The 21,682-nt window shown below is 43.4% G+C and overlaps 1 protein-coding gene across 4 annotated transcripts in view; it reads left to right on the top strand.

The window, feature by feature from the left end:
* The window catches only part of LOC126272015 (uncharacterized), a 103,323-nt gene that overhangs the window by 39,885 nt on the left and 41,756 nt on the right, over positions 1-21,682 (top strand). For all 4 annotated transcript variants that reach the window (XM_049974508.1, XM_049974507.1, XM_049974509.1 and 1 more), the window contains exon 3: positions 12,875-13,119. In XM_049974508.1, coding sequence (XP_049830465.1) covers positions 12,875-13,119 — 245 coding nt within the window. The remainder of the gene's footprint in view (positions 1-12,874; positions 13,120-21,682) is intronic.

Genomic DNA, 21,682 nt, shown 5'->3' with positions numbered 1-21,682 from the left:
CAATAGTTAAATATTACTTTAAAATAATCAATCAGGTCACTGTAGAGAGGAAATGATTAGTCCAGTCTTCAGTTTTATAATAAATTCAGAAGAGTCACAAAGTCTTCAGTTCTTTTATGTTGTGTAGTTGCTTGATCACTTCTGCGCATTGGTTAATGTCTTACAGATTTGCTCTTCTTTAGCATGGTTACCAAGTGGAAGGTGGCATCAATCCTTGAATAGTTTATTGATGACTGTTGTTGTCTTTCTCAGTTTTCAGAAAATGTATAATACTTCTCCAGTTCGAACCTCTCCTTTCTTTATTACATACTTTGGATTAATGTAGATTTGCTTCTCAACTTGGACACCACATCAAAGGGTGGCACCAGTTATGGAATATTATTTTTTTAAAAATCATAATGAATTACTTCTGTTGTTATTTTCTTCGAAATAATTCCCATTTGTTTCAAATAACAACCATCTTTTAATATGATGCATGCAGGTTTGGCAGGCTGATTGGTCAGTCATGTTTTGGCATTTCAAGAGACATTATATTGAAGAACTTTACTGCATACAGGAAAGTGGGACATCATCATCTGCTAAGTCATAACGTGGATGAAAGTGTGTGTTGAGTGGTCATGACCGATGGTCATTGAAGAGGATTGTGAGAAAAATGAGAGAACAGGTGCAAAGTCAGTGCAGATCTGAATGTCATGTACCCTCTCAGTACTGAAACAACTTGAAGAGAGCTCCGTAAGGAGGGAATTTCAGGGCAAGCTGGAATTCCATAACCACTGATCAGTGATGTGATGCAAATGCTCATAACAGGCAGACTTGGTGCTGAAGCCATAAAACCTGGACTATGGGGCAACGGAAGTAATTTGTTTGACGAATGTGTCCTGTTTCACACTGTTTCTAAATTCTAGCTGCATTCTCATTCCAAAAGTGAAACATCGTAGAGGTTCAGTGTTGATATGGGCAGCCATGCCACTGTATTTCAAGAGCTACATGATTATTCAGCAAGGTCATATTACTGCCAAGGATTATGTGACCATTTGGCTGATCAGATCCATCCTGTGCCACAGTGACCAAGTAGGTTAGTACAGTTGTTAGCACACTGGACTCCCGTTCGGGAGGATGACAGTTCAAACCTACATCTGGCCGGCCTGATTGAGGTTTTCTGTGGTTTCCCTAAATCGCTTAAGGCAAATGCTGGGGTGGTTCCTTTGAAAGAGCACGGCCATTTTCCTTCTCCGTGCTTCCCTAATTCGAGCTTGTGCTTTGTCTCTGATGACCTCATTGTTGATGGGATATTTAACGCTAATATCCACCGTCTCCTATCATGATGGTATGTTCCAAGACAACAGGGTGCCAGTTAACGTAGGCCACATCGTCCAGGAGTGGTTTTATGAATGTGAGGATGAATTGGTGCATCTCCCCTGGCCACCACAAGTCACTGGATCTCAATATTAATGAGCCTTTGTAGTCTACTTTGAAGTGACTGGTGCGTGATCACTATCCACCTCCACCACTATTACCTGAACTTGCCATTATTCTGCAGGAAGAATGGTATCACATTGTCTTGAAGACCATACAGTACTTGCGTTTATCACTTCAGAGATGACTGAAAATTATTTGAATGCCAATGGGTTTTCTCCACTCTATTAGGCATAGTTTTAGTGTTATGTTTTTGGTGTTTCCAAATTTTTGTCCAACCCCTGTATTCATGCTATAGTTGTATCTCGAGTTGACGGTTTGACATTTCATATTCAAATTATTGCAGTGTTTTCTTATGAAGAGCTGCTAATATGAACATTCATTGCATTTGAGAGTACGCATTGATTGTTGCTCTTGTGGTCTTCATTCCAAAGACTGGTTAGATGCAGCTCTCCCTGCTACTGTATCCTGTGCAAGCCTCTTCATCTCTGAGTAACTACTGCAATATACATCCTTCTGAATGTGTTTAGTTTATTCATCTCTGTTTCCCTCTACAATTTATAGCCTCCTCAATTCCCTCCAATACTAGATTGGTGATCCCTTGATACCTCAGAATGTGTGCTACCAACCGATCCCATCTTCTTGTCAAGTTGTGCCACAAACTCCTCTTCTCCCCAATTCTGTTCAGTACCTCCCCATTAGTTACATGATCTACCCATGTAATCTTCAGCATTCTTCCAAGCAACACATTTCGCCCGAAGCTTCTATTTTCTTCTTGTCTAAACTGTTTATTGCCATGTTTCACTTCCATACATGGCTACACTCCATACAAATACTTTGAGAAAAGACTTCCTGACACTTAAATCTACATTCGACATTAGCAAATTTCTCATCTTCGGAAAAGCTTTCCTTGCCATAGCCAGTCTACATTTTATACCCTTTCTACTTCGACCATCATCAGTTATTTTGCTTCCCAAATAGCAAAACTCATGCACTACTTCAAGTGTCTTATTTCCTAATCTAATTCCCTCAGCATCACCTGATTTAATTCAATTACATTCCATTTTCTCATTTTGCTTTTGTTGATGCTCATCTTGTATCCCCATTTCGGGAAGCTGTTTATTCCATTCAACTGCTGTTCCAGGTCCTTTGCTGTCTGAGAGAATTACCATGTCGTAGGCAAACCTCAAAGTTTTTATTTCCTCTCCATGGATTCAATTCCCACTCCAATTTTTTCTTTTGTTTCCCTCTACTGCTTGCTCATTATACAGATTAAATAACATTGGGGATAGGGTACAGCCTGGTTTCACTCCTTCCTCAACCACTGCTACCCTTTTGTGCCCCCTCGGCTCTAAAATGTAACTGCCATCTGGTTTCTGTACAAACTGTAAGTAGCCTTTCACTCCTTGTATTTTATCCCTGCCACCTTCAGAATTTGAAAGATAATATTCCAGTCACCATTGTCAAAAACTTTCTCTAGGCCTACCAATGCTATAAACATAGGTTTCCTGTTGCCTAAGATAAGTTGTAGGGTCAGTATTGCCTCACATATTCCTACATTTCTAAGGAATCCAAACTGATCTTCCCTGAGGTCAACCTCTACCAGTTTTTCCACTCGTGTGCAAAGAATTCATGTTAGTATTTTGAAACAGTGACTTATTAAACTGATACTTCGGTAATTTTCACACCCGTCAACATGTGCTTTCTTTGGAACTGGAATTAGTATATTCTTCATGAAACCTGAGGGTATTGGGCCTGTCCCGTACATCTTGCTCACCAGATGGAAGAGTTTTGTCATGGCTGGCTCTCCCAAGGCTATCAATAGTTCTAACAGAATGTTGTCTACTCCCAGGGCCTTGTTTAAACTTAGGAAGTATCGTATCTCCCATTTCATCTTCATTTACATCCTCTTCCATTTCCATAATATTGCACTCAAGTACATCACCCTTGTGTAGGCCCTCTAATACTCCTCCCACATTTCTGCTTTCCCTTCTTTGCTTAGGACTTGGTTTTCCATCTGAGCTCTTGATATTCATTTAGATGGTTCTCTTTTCTCGAAAAGTCTCTTTAATTTTCCTGTAGGGGACATCTATTTAACTCTAGTGATACATGCTTCTACGTCCTTACATTTGTCCTCTAGCCGTTCCTGCTCGTCACGTCACTCATTTTTGAGACGTTTGTGTTCCTTTTCACCTGCTTCATTTTCTCCTTTAATCAGTTAAATTCAGTGTATCTTCTGTTACCCAAGGATTTCTACTTGCCCTCATCTTTTTACAAGCTATCCATTCTCCTTCTACTATGTTTCTTTCCCGTGTTCTTGTCAATTATTCTCTAATGCTCTCTCTGAAACACTCTACAGCTTCTGGTTCTTTCAGTTTATTCGGGTCCTGTCTCCTTAAATTCATACCTTTTTGTAGTTTATTCAGTTTTAATCTTTTGTTCATAACGAATAAATTGTGGTGAGAGTCCACTTCTGCCCCTGGAAATGTCTTACAATTTAAAACCTTGTTCCTAAATCTCTGTCTTACCATTATATAATCTATCTGAAACTTCTGGTGTCTCCAGGACTCTTCCATGTATACAACCTTCTTTCATTATTCTTAAACCAATTTTTAGCTGTCATTAATTTATGCTCTATGTAAAATTCTACCAGTGGCTACCTCTTCTATTCCTTACCCCCAGCCCATATTCACATACTACTTTCCCTTCTCTTCCTTTTCCTACTACTGAATTCCAGTTTGCCATGACTGTTAAATTTTTGTCTCTCTTAACTAACTGAATAATTAAATTTATCACTTATTTCTTCAGTCTCTTCTTCATTTGCGGAGCTATTCGGCATATAAACTTGTACTAGTGTGTTAGGTGTGGGCTTCAAGTCAGTCGCAGCTACAATAATTCATTCACTATGCTGTTCATAGTAACTTACATGTTTTCCTATTTTTTTTATTCATTATTAAACCTACTCCTTGGACTCATATTTGATTTTGTATTGATAACCCTGTGTTTAACTGACCAGAAATCTTGTTTGACCTGTGACCAAATGTCACTAATTCCCACTATATCTAACATTAACCTAGTGCTCAAAGTGAGAGGAATCCTGGTGCTGGACATATCTTGCCCATTATAGTTTCTGTAAAACTTTGTTCCTCCTGAATTACAGTTGCAGCATATATTATGAACTTGCACTATCTTCGTGGCTGATTGGTGTTAAATTTCCAGACTGGTTGTTGAATAGGTCAAGAACACTTTGAAATCTGATGGGTACTGTAAGCCTCATACCTGATACTGTATTTTCAAGCTCTAATTTTATGAGATTTTAAAAGAGAAATATGATTTTAAAGTTAAGTTAGGTGCACATTCAGGCCGGAGCCAGGGTAAGCATTCACTGTGAAATTGTTTTCTTGGTAGATGTCTTCAGAATACATCTCCAAAATTAATGTACTCTCTATGTCCTAGATTACCATGCAGTTCTGAAGATAGTGGAACAGATGTGACAAAAACAAAGCAAGAAAATTCTCATCTGCCCCTATGCCTTTGATACAATACAATATAGGCCATCCAGTTGATAAAACTGTGCAGAATGTCCAGGACAATTATTATTAATTACAAAAATGAGGAAAGATGGTGGCCATTTGTTAGACATTTAGCTGTGTGGTAGTATAGGGGAAGAAAATAGCCTGTGTATTGGTGAAGGCGGCTTGCAGGGAGCCAACTGTGACACAGTTTGTTGTCTCCCTGCCTGCAGTTACCACACAATTAAGCTAGAGTGTCTTGAGTCACTAGGATCTCATTTGACTGGCTGAGTAACAAGCTTCCAAATATGAAGCCAGCAAGATGACCATGGTCTCCTTCCAGGCAACCCCAAGGAAGAAACACGATTGTTGTACCAAATTTGTGCATTAGCCATACATAATTGATTCATAGCTTCTAGATCCATTAGGAGTGAAACCTGTTTTAACAGATTGTATTTTATGTGCTAAATAAAAGTGAGTTTGTTTGAATAGAGCTAATTAGATAACAGTAGGATGTATGTAGTACATATTTCAGAATTATTTCCTTAAATACGAGGTAGGAGATTTTAATTTGCCACTTACTCCTGTCCGTGAAATTTCTGTATTCCAGAATACCTTACAAACACTGTTAAGTTCAAATTAGACTCTTTGGTGCAGGCACCCAGTGGGAAGGGCCGGGGGGGGGGGGGGGGGGGTGTTAGTGTAGCTTCTTTTGATGCACTAGTCCAAAAGATTTCATTTATCAGAGAGGGTGGCTGTTTTTATTAGTAGTCAGTCAGTCAGGCGCATATTGCTGACAAACAGTTTCATATACTTTCATTACTTTATTGGGTCATAAATATTGGAAGCAAAGGCTTCAGGTGTTTTAGACTCACCATTGTTATTCCAAGTGTTGAGTACACTAAACTCAATCAAGAACAATAACAACTTATTGTATGATGATACCTGAAGGTGTGTGATTCTGTAGGGATATAGTTTCTTTCAAAATAAAAGGTCCATTCATTAAGATGTGTTGACATTAACAGTTCTGAAAGGAACAGGTCTCATAAAGGCATGCTCTGTTCACAACTGTGTCTAAGATAAGTTAAATGAAATTCATTATATCTGCTGTTGGCCAGTTTTACTTACCCAAAGATGCCCAAATGCCTTGTTAAGTGATAAGTTGTTAGAGGTCTTTCACTTCTGGTTTGTTTAATATAGATAGACTGGTGATATTTTCTAGTGTTGTTAAAATTCCATCATGCAAGAAATGACAGTTTTTGTTGGTGTCCGATCTCCAAATGAAGAAAAACCCATAAATATCAATTTAGAGGAGTTTCAGTATTTTGCATGGGTATGAATCTACAGGGTAATTATTAAAGTTTGTTTCAAAATGCTGTAAAAAATAAATCAATGAAAGAACTGCTGCTTGGAGCGATGTCAGATTTGAATGGAGTAGTGTTGAAGAAGAGAAAAATGTTCTGGAAACAAAAAAAGTTATGAAAAGTTTCCCAGTAGGTGACACTGTAAGCATCATAACGTAAAGGAGTTTGGCTACAAATGACAGATAAATTGCAGTATGATGGCTATGGTGTGATTTGCACATTAAACTAATCATATTGTGCAACGTGCATGACAGCACAAATTTGACATTCCATAGTTGTGGCAGGTTAGTTAGGTAAGCCCATCCACCATGCAAGAAAATTGTCCTGAAGGCAAAAACTGTGTAAAAAGCATATTAAAATGGTTTTTAATTGTTGCGAGATGGGCACAAGTCATGTTCAGTATGCTATCCACTATTTTCTGCCACAAGTTGAAATTTAGAAACAGCATATTCGACACTAGATCATATTGTCTGAGGGGTCTTGCTCAGAATGTGTTGCACATTGAACACACATGTTTGTGATCAGAGCACTGAACACATCTTTCAGATAATCCCACAGCCAGAAGTCACTTGGATTAAGGTCAGGTGATCTGCGCAGTTAGGCTGTATGGAAATGATGGCTGATAATTCTGGCATTTCCAAAATGCCTCTGTGGTAGCTGTTTTACTGGCTGTGCAGTGTGCAGAAGAGTGCTATCTTGCATAAAAATGGTACTACCCACACATCCACCCTGTTAGAGGGTTGGAATGATGTTGGTGTGCAAAAGAGTCTCGTAGCTTTTACTAGTGATGGTAAAGGTAATTGGACCGATCTCCTCAGAAAAAATAAGGCCCCATGACAAATGATGCCATCATCCTGCGTGTGGCAGTTACCTCTGCAGAGTATAGCAGCACACGGTTGAAGTGTGAGCAGATTTTCTGTTGCTCATATTCCTACAATTCTGTACATTGATGTGTCTTTGTAGATGAAAACTGGCTTCCTTTGTCTTTAGAATGTTCCATTGCTGTTCACTGTCCACTTTCATGTAATCAAGAAATTCTAGAGCAAACATTTGTTTTACTGGCGGGTCATCATGAGGCAGATTCTAAACATAGGTAATTTTGTATAGATAGCAATGCAGGATGTTTCATAGAATTTTATGCTCCTTTTCCACAGGTATGTGTAAAGATCGGACAATGCCCTGTGCAATGCACGTTTGCAGACCACCACGAGAGCCCTCCTGCAATGCTGTGGTAACATCATCTACTGATGTTGGACTGACTGTTTCCCTCTCTCCCCTCTCTCCGCCACACTGCACCTGCCTTTTCGAATTTCATAATCATTTTCTCCAGACCCTTGCCAGACATTGGACCAATTCTCCCCCCCCCCCCCCCCCCCCCCAATTCCTTTGAGTGTCCGGAAGTTCTGGTGAACTACTGGTGTGCAGTCGCCATTCTTCTAAAAGTGCTCTATGATCAACGTGCAATACTGCATTGAGACAGTTATGCTGAGCATCTCAAATAGAAACTGAGGAATTTTGTTTACATACCGTTTCGCGCTTCTTTGGTTATATTCCATGCAAATTAAACATCGTTCTGCACCCGTTTCTTTTTCTTTTTTTTCCTTCTTCCAGCATTTTGAAACTGGGATTTGAACCTCTGAACTTAATGTGGTCATTGACTAAAATATCCTGAAAGTAATTTTTTAGTTTCTGTGGAGCTATGAAGATCAACTATGTATTTCACAATGATTTCCTGTGAACATAAATCTTGGAGGAACCGTCTGGAACACAGTGGATTGCCTGATCTTGCTAAATTACTGTTCATGGGTGTTCTTTAGACACACGTGCTGGCAAAAAGTGTAAACAAGGAAGAAATGCCTGCCATCTGTTTAAAATGTTTGTGCTAACCATAATGAAGAATTGACGCACCTGAGCTGTAAATTACTTTGAAGTGGACAATAATACTTTTTAATGTAGCTTGTAAAGAGGAATTGACCCTTGGTTCTTACCGCGATATTGGGTGGCAATGTACGATCTGATTGGGAACCACCCCTTTTCTATTATTCGATTTTCCTCACCTTATTATTGCCACAACCTTGCTAATATATTCTGATCAAACTCAGTTTCTCAAAGTGCTGCAATTACTATTGGAAGTTAAGAGTTTAAATCCAACATCCATTTTTTGAATTAAATACGATTCTTGTATATTGTATTCTTGTTTACAATGGCCATGCATTACAAGGTTTCTTCATTATTCCCTACACCCAAGACAGGATCCAACAACAGGAAATAAACTGCCCAGGGACCAGCAGGTACTGCGAACATGTATTGTGGTAATTGTCATCCTGGCTTGTAGATAAACTGTGTCCATCCATTTCATAATAAATACGCATAAATAAGACATACATGCAAACAGTGGGTTACATTAATTCATTATGAAAATAAACTTGTTACAGTGGTGATCATCATTCATTGGTTCAGAAAGTGTTTGTGCAATACATCACTTCACCAAAACAATGTGTTACAGTTCACCACAAAATTCAAAAAATGGTGTTTTTTTTCATTTCCTATCACCTGCACCTCCCCATTCCCAAGAGCTTAAAATTAAATACTGTCCAAAAGTTACATATGATCAAGAAAATATCCTATTTCTTGAATAGGATATCTGGAGAGTTATTGATGAAGATACGGTTTAATAACAAGCCATATGACACGACAGTGCTAAAAATTATGTGCCTGGAACAGTTCTATGGCTGAAAAAAAAAAAAAAAAAAACAGTAGTGTGTATGGTGGCTGACAGGCTGTAATTCATCTCACCATTGTATTCCTGACATCTTTAAGATTCATGGTTTGCTTAAAAAAGTTTTGTACCACCTTCTTGACTTGTTAAAGTTTCCTTCTTTTGTTCATCCCCGTCTCTCTCCTGCACCCCCTCTGTTGATGCTATCCCACAGCCCCCACCAGAAACCTCTTTCCCAATACTATTTTAACTACAGCAGATCATTATGTACAGCCACCGGTGTAATGGAAGTGAATGTTAATGTAATCCCACGTTCTTAGGGTAGATCAATAGAAGAAACTGCATCTCCATTTGCGAATGGGCAGCATGATATGTGCATAATGTTCAATTTGTCAGCATGTTACTGTTTGCACTTCTGTCACTTCATAGCATGAGTGGTTGCCCACCAAATTCCGAACATCATTTGAACATTTTACTCCCAATGAGAAAAATCATTGAAGATATACCTTTGAGGGGTCACTCATGCTCAACAGCACCAGTTTCAGAGCATGACCTAGTAATTGTGTCTCAGAGGTACTCGTACGAGTATGAAACAGAACTGTCTTCCTGGAGGCAGCTGAAAAGGTTGTGTCAACACAGACAAAGTAAGGCCGTCTTCACACAGTCAGTTTGGCTTCTAGGTTTCCATTGCAAACATCAGTACAAACATCCCTTCTTCATCAATGAGTACAGGATTTGTCTAACACCTGATTATCATCTTAGAAGAGTGTGGACATGGCCAGGTACTAGTGCATGTCTGAGACAAGCAGATTTAACGGGCAGTGGAGGGTCAGTCAAGTTTTGGGGTAATATCGTGAACTGATGTTGGGAGCATCTCATCAGTACTGAGCACTATCTGTGGGCTATGCCGTATTCGGACAGTGTATTGTGCTCGCTTATAGTCAGTATTTCATCAACCGTTTCATCAGTTGAGACAGTGAACACTTTCCACCAACCAGACAGTATCAGCCATATGGAGTGACCTGTGTCCTGTGCTAAAATGAAACGAATTGAGCATTCTTGTGACCACCTGAAACTTACAGTGAATTGTTGTAGGAACCCTTGTCACACACTGGGTGACCTCATGAGGATTGCTGTCAAAGACTGGGACAGACTTAAGCAGGAATGTCTCAACCCCCTTGTGGCAAGCATGCCCAGGAAACAAATAAACCAGGTGGACCAACACTGTACTGAGTGTTACCCAACAGCAGGCTTATATTCTGCAGAAGTGCAAAGATGGGCTTTTTTTTTTTTAACAGACTGCATCTATTTCAGTCATTATTTAGTTTTTATTTCAAAGTTACAGTTTTTTTCAAAAACCTTGTTTTTTAATTCCCTGCTCCTCTTGAATAAAAATCCATAAGAGTTTGCAAATATGCACTTGGCGCAAGACTTTTTCAGTAGTTTAATTGGAAACTCACTGTCCAATCCATTTATTGGATATTTCCAGCTGCAAGAAGCTTGTGCAAGAGAAAAGCTTGATGCAGTCCTCCATGAAGAGTAAGTTTCCGACCAGCTGCACCTGAGAAAGTCATACTTCTGAGCACCCCTGGATCCCACAGTGTTTCTCTAACCACCTATGAAGATGTGACCTTCCATACAGCCCTCCAGTACAATGGCTCCCTCCAAAAGTACTCCAGAAATGCCAAACTGGTTCCTTTCCTGAAATTCCTGAGTGTAAGTTGATCAAAAATAGAAGCTCCTAAGGCTTATGTTCTACAGACAGTTGTCTTGTAGACATCACTAGATGGTGTCATGCAGTTGAGACTAAATGTTGGTCATGGTTGGCGCAAACATTCTTTGTATCTTGAAACTGTCGTGGGAGCCTTAGAATAAAACTTTGCTGCAGAAGGATTCTGCTTTGCAGTAGAAGGTACAGGTAGCTTCTTGATGGTATTAACCCTTTCATGGATAAAATTCATTTTTTACAGATTTTTAAAATATTAAGGCGATAAGTTTCTTTTCAGTCCCATTATTATATTTTCACCACCAAAATATTTTTTTAAGTTCTCCATTTTTTCATAAAAGGAAGTGGGACACACATGTCCCATGGCAAGGTACCTTTTCTGCTGACTGACTGACTGATTTTGTAATTTTAGTTTTTTAGCCATAAACAGGATTTTGCAGAGAGTAAAATAACTACAACTTGTACATGCTTGTAATCTCTTTATTTGTGTAGAGCCAGTGTAAAAAATATTCATTACATTTCAGTTTTCATGATACATGATCAATACTTACAAAACTTTACATGCCATGAAACTTGGAAAAACATGATGTGGCACAGAGTGGTACACCACAAGTAGTGCAAACAACTTTTATTCTCTTCTCTTTTGAGTTTGTGCTGCAGAATCTGCATCGCTTCCTAGTGCTACTGTCTTTCGGTACATGTTTGCCTACGATCACGAGCCGAACATCATCTGGCACACTAGAGACGCCTCTCTTTGCTGGGAAGAAAGTGGGCATTGATCCCCTCTTTTTCCTGGATGAATACTCATTAATCAATTGTCTTGCTAATCTTTACAAATAATGTCTGCTGGGACACATGTATCCCACTAATTTTATTTCGATTATAAGATAGTACAGTCACTGAGAAGTACATTCCACACTGTATTTGTACTAAAAAATGATTATTAAGTTAATAATAAGATGAATTACTTACGTCAGACATAGCTGGAAAGTGAGAAATGATGAAAACTGAAGAATGACACAAATAAGTGGCATTGCAGCGGCCATATATACACGCCAGTCAACAAAAGTAGTCACCGCTTCTCTATTGTCTTTGCAGTGCAGTCCCAATTTTTTTTTTCTTAGGTTCAGTACAGTGGTCCCTAGATGGCAGCACCGTGCAGAGCTGGGTAACATATATCCTGAAACTCGAACTAGTGCTCAAAGTTAAAGGGACATATATGACCCATCAACCACGAAAGGGTTAAATTGTAAACATCCCCAAGAGAGAACACCTTGCTCACAATGAAAATGGAAATACAACTGAGTCATCGTGGGTATAATGCACTGCTTTTCATTAGCTTTGAAACATAAACGTATTCTGGTATGTGCAGAAAATCTTACTAGCAATTAAAATCTTGGTGTATGTTTTCTGTTTCCACCAGAAAACTAAAATATGCATGGTCATAATCACATAATTTTTTCTGTTTTTTTCCCTAGTCCTTTGATGTTTTTGTGTACTAATTGTTCAATGTATAAAACTACTGAAAAAGGAAGATAATTATATTATGCTTGTAAATTCCACGTTTGGAAATATTTGCCAAATAAGATGAAACAAATGCAAGAGGGTACAAATCTGTACCCTGTTTTGAGAAGTAGTAATTGATGCTCCTAATCAGTGAGGGACTATTTATTCAGAAGCCATGGCCAGTTCTTTTATTTAACCCTTTATTTTCTGGCAGTCCACTGTTAAAGGAGGGTCCATTGACAATATCACTTAAGCTATTAAGCAGAGTATTTAAAATCTATGCATATACATACACCACATTACTTCTGTCTCCTGCCCATTTTTCACCCCCCCCCCCCCCCCCACTCTCCCATGCCATTTTCTCTAAACCCATAACCCATACTGTCTGTTTCAAACTACACCATCCCTCCCCCTCCCCCCTTCTTAGACCCAGGCACTACCTCACCCTGAGAGGGTACACTAATTCTGTGGTATAATTGAATAATCTAATTAACTAAAGCAATGTGAACTGTGTTTATAGTGTCTGTTAATACCTATTTCAGTTGCTATTCCAATGGGCAGCATCATTCCTGTACATCTAATTGTCTTAGTTCTCATGCATTGTTTTTCTGAAGATTTATTTTGTTTTCAGAAACCACCTCTTTATTTCCTGCATGGTGCTGGCTCTTCAGCAGACATTTGGTTAAGAGTAATGAAACATTTTGCTAAAATGGGATTTGAAGTTGTTGCTCCAGACATGTTGGGTCATGGCTACAGCTCTGCTCCTGACAATCCAGCACTATACTCATTCAGTAATATGCTGAAAGATGCTGTAGAAATATTTGATAAGTTCATAAGTGAACAGCAGAAATGTGTCATCATTGGTCATGCATATGGGTGAGTAATGCATAAAATACTTATTAATTTTCATGATGCTGCAGTTACAATAATCAGCACGTTCACTGCCACGAGGCCACTGGTGACCACAACAGGGCCTTATACATGATGTCGTGTGCATACTGGCAGCCACAGCAGACTCTGGTGCTGTGCCTTGGTCTGGCTTGACGGTGAAACGTCCATCACTATGCATGCAGCAGTCAACTTGTTAAAATACATTCAGGATTTCCGTGCATTTTTTGGTACTCTTAAGTAGAAAAGATGTGAAACTTCTCAACAAATTTTAATGTTTTGCCGTTTTAGAAGTCAGGTTAAGGCTTTATGTCTGAAACTCACACTTTGATATCTTAACAACTGTAAATCTGCAAATATGAAGATGTACAAAAGAGAATAATTCTGGAACTGCTTATAACAATACTGTTATACACTGAAAAGAAGTCATTTAATCTTGAAGATGGTCCTTCACAGGTTTTAAGTTAAGGAGGAGGATCTGCTTAACATACCAGCAATCATGTAAGTGTGGAGAAAACATGTCAAAGAAATTTCCACATGGGAAAAATATATTAAAAACAAAAATTCCAAGACTTACCAAGCGGGAAAGCGCCGGTAGATAGGCACAATGAATAAAACACACAAACACACACACAGAATTTCGAGCAACCGGCGGCTGCTTCGTCAGGAAAGAGCTTTCGCATCCCGCAACTACCCTCCTGACCTGGTACAGAAGCAGATAACCAGAGCCACTTCCTCATCCCCTCAAACCCAGAACCTCTCACAGAAGAACCCCAAAAGTGCCCCACTTGTGACAGGATCCTTCCCGGGACTGGATCAGACTCTGAAGTGGCTCTCCAGCAGGGATACGACTTCCTAAAATCCTACCCCGAAATGACATCCATCCTTCATGAAATCCTCCCCACTCCACCAAGAGTGTCTTTCCGCCGTCCACCTAACCTTCGTAACCTCTTGGTTCATCCCTATGAAATCCCCAAACCACCTTCCCTACCCTCTGGCTCCTACCCTTGCAACCGCCCCCAGTGTAAAACCTGTCCTATGCACCCTCCCACCACCACCTACTCCAGGCCTGTAACCCGGAAGGTGTACACGATCAAAGGCAGAGCCATGTGTGAAAGCACCCACGTGATTTACCAACTGACCTGCCTGCACTGTGACGCTTTCTATGTGGGAATGACCAGCAACAAACTGTCCATTCGCATGAATGGACACAGGCAGACAGTGTTTGTTGGTAATGAGGATCACCCTGTGGCTAAACATGCCTTGGTGGACGGCCAGCACATCTTGGCACAGTATTACACCGTCCGGGTTATCTGGATACTTCCCACCAACACCAACCTATCCGAACTCCGGAGATGGGAACTCGCCCTTCAATATATCCTCTCTTCTCGATATCCGCCAGGCCTCAATCACCTGTCTTTCAATAACATCTTTGCCTCCACACTTCCGTCTCGACTTACATCTCTAAATGTGTGTGTGTGTGTGTGTGTGTGTGTGTGTGTGTGTGTGTGTGTGTGTGTGTGTGTGTGTGTGCGCGCGCGCGTATGTGTGCGTGTGCGTGTGCGCGCGTGCGTGCGCGAGTATATACCTATCTTTTTTCCCCCTAAGGTAAGTCTTTCCGCTCCCGGGATTGGAATGACTCCTTGCCCTCTCCCTTAAAACCCACATCCTTTCACCTTTCCTTTTCCTTCCCTCTTTCCTGACGAAGCAGCTGCCGGTTGCGAAAGCTCAAAATTCTGTGTGTGTGTTTGTGCGTTTTATTCATTGTGCCTATCTACCGGCGCTTTCCCGCTTGGTAAGTCTTGGAATTTTTGTTTTTAATATAGCTTCTGTGTTAGCATACGTTTAGGATGATCATATAAATATTATTAAACTAATGAAAACTGAGGACACAGTAGCTAAAGGTTATCAAAAATTGTTAATATACTCAACAGAAATTTGAAAAACACAAAAGTGTGGAAAATTATCAGGGACGATAGCATCCTAGAATACTTGAACAACCATTCAACTCGATGTTCCTGGAACTGCAGCAAAAGAACAACTCTTAAAAACTATTCAGAGACTAAAATCCAAGAAGACTGCAGGTGCTGATGAAATCCTTAATGAAGCATGTGAGTGAAGAAATAGCTAAAGCACCTTTGGGTATAGCAAACTGCTCGTTTAAATCAGTATTTCCAGAAATATTAAATATAAGCAAAGTAGTGCCAATATACAGAAAAGCTGCCAAAGATGATCCAAATAACCATAATCAGCAGCTTTAATATTTGATTTCTCAAAAATATTTGAGATGCTTATTGACCCCCTGTAGGATTCGGGGAGGTGCACCAGCTCCAGGTAGAATCCATCGGGTGGATTAACCATGAGGGCCAATTTGCCAGCCAACCTGAATGTGGTTTTTAGGCAGTTTTTCAGTATTCAGACAGGTGATTACTGGACTGATACCCATGTCCCATCTCTGTTACACAACTTGCATACACTTCAAATACATTCACACACTTTCACATGGATGATACAGATGGAATACACATTGTTTTCTGGAGGAGGAAGGGGATGATAAGCAGGGCTGTCAGCCACCCTCTGCCACCAATGTCTAACACTGCAAAATCCAGAAAAGCTTCTGGAAACTGTCTTAGCTGTTAATAAGTCTTTATTCTAAGATTAAACATGACCAGTTTTGCAGTATTGTAATGGCATATTCAGAGGAAAATCTACAAAACATAGAATGTAAATTAGGAGCAAGCTACTGTATTTACCCACGTATAAGACCATCCTGATTATAAAAAACTCCCCTTTTTTAACGGACTCCAAGAAAAAAAAAATATTTTTAACATGTTCTGAGCAGTTAAAATTATACCTGTTATACTATGTATTGATTGTCTACATATTTTGTTAATATTAGGAGAGAAAAATAATCTAAAAGAAATGGTTCACATTAATTTTCAGACAATTTTTTTCTGCTAACCCTGTAGTCTGTATTATCACCATTTTTTAATAATAAGTATATAATAGAGGGAAACATTCCACGTGGGAAAAATATATCTAAAAACAAAGATGATGGGACTTACCAAACAAAAGCGCTGGCAGGTCGATAGACACACTAACAAACACAAACATACACACAAAATTCTAGCTTTTGCAACCAACGGTTGCTTCTTCAGGAAAGAGGGAAGGGGAGGGAAAGACGAAAGGATGTGGGTTTTAAGGGAGAGGGTAAGGAGACATTCCAATCCCGGGAGCGGAAAGACTTACCTTAGGGGGGAAAAAGGACAGATGTACACTTGCGCGCACACATCCATCCGCACATACGCAGACACAGACACAAATAATAATAGTAAGAATAATAGTAATAGTAATAATAATAATAATAATAATAATAATAATAAGCAACAAATCAACAACTCAACCAATTACTAAAGATAACAGAAGTATTCAGAAATGATATAAATATGGCTTTTGGAACAGACAAATGTAAGAAAAATAGCATAGTCAAGGGAAAACACATGAAACAAGAAGATTACATATTGGATAACCACAGCGACTGCATAGAAGCGATGGAAAAAACAGGTGCCTATCAATATCTAGGATACAGGCAAAAAATAGGAATAGATAATCCAAATATTAAAGAAGAACTAAAAGAAAAATATTGACAAAGACTAAAAAAATACTGAAAACAGAATTGACTGCAAGAAACAAGACAAAAGCTATAAATACTTGTGCTATACCAATGTTGACCTACTCATTTGGAGTAGTGAAATCGAGTAACCCAGACCTAGAAGCACTCAATAAACTTACACCATCACAATGCCACAAATTTAGAATACATCACATACATTCACCAACATAAAGATTCACATTAAGCAGAAAGGAAGGAGAAAGGGGATTTATTGACATAACAAACCTACATTATAGACAGGTAGATAATTTAAGAAAATTCTTTCTAGAATGAGCAGAAACTAGCAAAATACACAAAGCAATCACTCATATAAATGCATTGGCTACACCATTGCAATTTCATAACCACTTCTGCAACCCTTTTGATCACATAACATCAATAGATACGAAGAAAGTAAATTGGAAAAAGAAAACACTACATGGCATGCACCCATATCATCTAACACACCCACACATCATTGAAGATACATCCAACACATGGCTAAGAAAAGGCAATATATACAGTGCGTCAGAAGGATTCATGATTGCAATACAGGATCAAACAAGAAAAACCAGATATTATAGCAAGCATATTATCAAAGATCCCAATACTGCAACAGATAAATGCTGACTTTGCAAGCAACAAATAGAAACAGTAGATCACATCACAAGCGGATGTACAATACTAGCAAATACAGAATACCCCAAGACATGACAATTTAGCAAAAATAATACATAAACAGCTTGCTTTACAACATAAACTTATAAAACAACACGTTCACACATACAAGTCTGCATCACAAAATGTACTGGAGAATGATGAATACAAATTATACTGGAACAGAACCATAATAACTGATAAAACAACACCACATAACAAACCTGACATCATACTCACCAATAAAAAGAAGAAATTAACACAACTAATTGAAATATCCATACCCAATACAACAAATATACAAAAGAAAACAGGAGAAGAAATTGAAAAATACATCCAACTGGCTGAGGAAGGCAAGGGACATGTGGCATCAGGATAAAGTTGACATTATACCAATTATACTATCAACTACAGGAGTCATACCACACAATATCCACCAGTACATCAACGCAATACAGCTACATCCAAATGTATATATACAACTACAGAAATCTGTAATTATTGATACATGTTTAGTTACCCTTAAGTTCCTAAATACAATGTAACATATACCGTACAGTTAAAAGAAAGTCATGCTTTATCAAGGTCCGCGTCACTTTCCATTTTTAACCAGACATAACGTCTGAGAAAGGAAAGAAATAATAATAAAACAAGTAGCATATCTGTGAAACTTGTATCTTCATTGTCACAAATACTTGGCTGTTTCTTCTGAATATGCTGCTATTTTTTAGGTCATTGTTATCTTTTTTTGCCTCCTCAAATACACATAAGGTTTCATTTTTGTACTGATGTGAAAATCTAACAATGTCCCTTGCTTCCAAACATATTGCCAACCTGCCACTCTTGTCATTGGCTGTATTGAAATAGGTGAAACACCCTATCACTCATGTGAAGGCAACGGCAACATTGTGACAAAAAATAAGTATGCCACTGGTCATATCTAGATTTTTACCAACACCTGCAGGAATGAATATTATTCTTGAGTACTTGTCCAATTTTAAAGTCTGTTTGATTCAGACTACAAACTGATTCAGGAAAACTGTTGCTTGAACATGATAGATGTTCATAAAAGAATGTGCTTGCTCTGCCACACGCTCATTATTCATAACCACTCCGCTCCCATCGCCTTCGGCCTCCACTCTCCTACTCCACTCCTCTGCTGCCCAGCCCTTCCCCTCCTCACCCTGCCCAGCCCTTCCCCTCCTCTCCCCTGCCCAGCCCTTCCCTTCCTCTCCCCTGCCCAGCCCTTCCCTTCCTCTCCCCTGCCCAGCCCTTCCCCTCCTCTCCCCTGTCCAGCCCTTCCCTTCCTCTCCCCTGCCCAGCCCTTCCCCTCCTCTCCCCTGTCCAGCCCTTCCCCTCCTCTCCCCTGCCCAGCCCTTCCCCTCCTCTCCCCTGCCCAGCCCTTCCCCTCCTCTCCCCTGCCCAGCCCTTCCCCTCCTCTCCCCTGCCCAGCCCTTCCCCTCCTCTCCCCTGCCCAGCCCTTCCCCTCCTCTCCCCTGCCCAGCCCTTCCCCTCCTCTCCCCTGCCCAGCCCTTCCCCTCCTCTCCCCTGCCCAGCCCTTCCCCTCCTCTCCCCTGCCCAGCCCTTCCCCTCCTCTCCCCTGCCCAGCCCTTCCCCTCCTCTCCCCTGCCCAGCCCTTCCCCTCCTCTCCCCTGCCCAGCCCTTCCCCTCCTCTCCCCTGCCCAGCCCTTCCCCTCCTCTCCCCTGCCCAGCCCTTCCCCTCCTCTCCCCTGCCCAGCCCTTCCCCCTCCTCTCCCCTGCCCAGCCCTTCCCCTCCTCTCCCCTGCCCAGCCCTTCCCCTCCTCTCCCCTGCCCAGCCCTTCCCCTCCTCACCCTGCCCAGCCCTTCCCCTCCTCTCCCCTGCCCAGCCCTTCCCTTCCTCTCCCCTGCCCAGCCCTTCCCTTCCTCTCCCCTGCCCAGCCCTTCCCCTCCTCTCCCCTGTCCAGCCCTTCCCCTCCTCTCCCCTGCCCAGCCCTTCCCCTCCTCTCCCCTGCCCAGCCCTTCCCCTCCTCTCCCCTGCCCAGCCCTTCCCCTCCTCTCCCCTGCCCAGCCCTTCCCCTCCTCTCACCTGCCCAGCCCTTCCCCTCCTCTCACCTGCCCAGACCCTTCCCCTCCTCTCCCCTGCCCAGCCCTTCCCCTCCTCTCCCCTGCCCAGCCCTTCCCCTCCTCTCCCCTGCCCAGCCCTTCCCCTCCTCTCCCCTGCCCAGCCCTTCCCCTCCTCTCCCCTGCCCAGCCCTTCCCCTCCTCTCCCCTGCCCAGCCCTTCCCTCTCCTCTCCCCTGCCCAGCCCTTCCCCTCCTCTCCCCTGCCCAGCCCTTCCCCTCCTCTCCCCTGCCCAGCCCTTCCCCTCCTCTCCCCTGCCCAGCCCTTCCCCTCCTCTCCCCTGCCCAGCCCTTCCCCTCCTCTCCCCTGCCCAGCCCCTTCCCCCCTCCTCTCCCCTGCCCAGCCCTTCCCCCCTCCTCTCCCCTGCCCAGCCCTTCCCCCCTCCTCTCCCCTGCCCAGCCCTTCCCCCCTCCTCTCCCCTGCCCAGCCCTTCCCCCCTCCTCTCCCCTGCCCAGCCCTTCCCCCCTCCTCTCCCCTGCCCAGCCCTTCCCCCCTCCTCTCCCCTGCCCAGCCCTTCCCCCTCCTCTCCCCTGCCCAGCCCTTCCCCTCCTCTCCCCTGCCCAGCCCTTCCCCCTCCTTCCCCTGCCCAGCCCTTCCCCTCCTCTCCCCTGCCCAGCCCTTCCCCTCCTCTCCCCTGCCCAGCCCTTCCCCTCCTCTCCCCTGCCCAGCCCTTCCCCTCCTCTCCCCTGCCCAGCCCGTCCCCTCCTCTCCCCTGCCCAGCCCGTCCCCTCCTCTCCCCAGCCGTCCCCTCCTCTCCCCAGCCGTCCCCTCCTCTCCCCAGCCGTCCCCTCCTCTCCCCAGCCGTCCCCTCCTCTCCCCAGCCGTCCCCTCCTCTCCCCAGCCGTCCCCTCCTCTCCCCAGCCGTCCCCTCCTCTCCCCTGCCGTCCCCTCCTCTCCCCTGCCGTCCCCTCCTCTCCCCTGCCGTCCCCTCCTCTCCCCTGCCGTCCCCTCCTCACCCCTGCCGTCCCCTCCTCACCCCTGCCGTCCCCTCATCTGCCCTGCCGTCCCCTAATCTCCCCTGCCGTCCCCTAATCTCCCCTGCCACCCCCTCATCTCCCCTGCCACCGCCCTCAACCATGCCCTCCCCTCTCTTCACCTCCTCTTCCCTGACCTCAGATCCCCTCTCCTTCCCCTCCCCTCCCTCCATCGACCTCCCTCCCCTGACTCCTCCATCGCCCTCCCTCCCCTGCCCTCCCTTTCCTCCCTTCCCTCCCTTTCCTCCCTTCCCTCCCTTTCCTCCCTTCCCTCCCTTTCCTCCCTTCCCTCCCTTTCCTCCCTTCCCTCCCTTTCCTCCCTTCCCTCCCTTTCCTCCCTTCCCTCCCTTTCCTCCCTTTCCTCCCTTCCCTCCCTTCCCTCCCTTTCCTCCCTTCCCTCCCTTTCCTTCCACTTCCCCGCCCTCCTTCTCTCCTCTCCCCTAATCTCCCCACCCCCGTCCTCCTCTCCTCTCCCCTAACCACCCCACCCGTCCTCCATCTCTCCACACCCTGCCTCTCCCCGCCTCCCCTCCCCCTGTCCCTTCCCTTCCCCCTGTCCCTTCCCTTCCCCCCTGTCCCTTCCCTTCCCCCCTCTCCCTTCCCTTCCTCCCTGTCCCTTCCCTTCCTCCCTGTCCCTTCCCTTCCCCCCTCCCCTAATCTCCCCACCCTCGTCCTCCTTCTCTCCTCTCCCCTAATCTCCCCACCCTCGTCCTCCTCTCCTCTCCCCTAACCACCCCACCCGTCCTCCATCTCTCCACACCCTGCCTCTACCCGCCTCCCCTCCCACTGTCCCTTCCCTCCCCCTGTCCCTTCTCTCCCCCTGTCCCTTCCCTTCCCCCCTGTCCCTTCCCTTCCCCCCTGTCCCTTCCCTTCCCCCCTGTCCCTTCCCTTCCCCCCTGTCCCTTCCCTTCCGCCCTCTCCCTTCCCTTCCCCCCTGTCCCTTCCCTTCCCCCCTCCCCTGTCCCTTCCCCCCCTCCCCTGTCCCTTCCCTTCCCCCATCCCCTTCCCTTCCCCCTCCTTTCACCTCCTCTGCCCCTCATCTTCTTCCGTCACCTCCCCTCCTCCCCCCGTTCCTCCTCTCCCCTCCCCTACCATGCCCTCCCCCCCGTTCCCCCTCTCCCCTCCCCTACCATGCCCTCCCCCCCACCCCGCCCTACCACTCCTCC

This window comes from Schistocerca gregaria, chromosome 5 (assembly GCF_023897955.1).
Source record: "Schistocerca gregaria isolate iqSchGreg1 chromosome 5, iqSchGreg1.2, whole genome shotgun sequence".
In the NCBI taxonomy this organism is placed as follows: Eukaryota; Metazoa; Arthropoda; class Insecta; order Orthoptera; family Acrididae; genus Schistocerca; species Schistocerca gregaria.
This window is presented reverse-complemented; position numbering and strand designations above follow the sequence as displayed.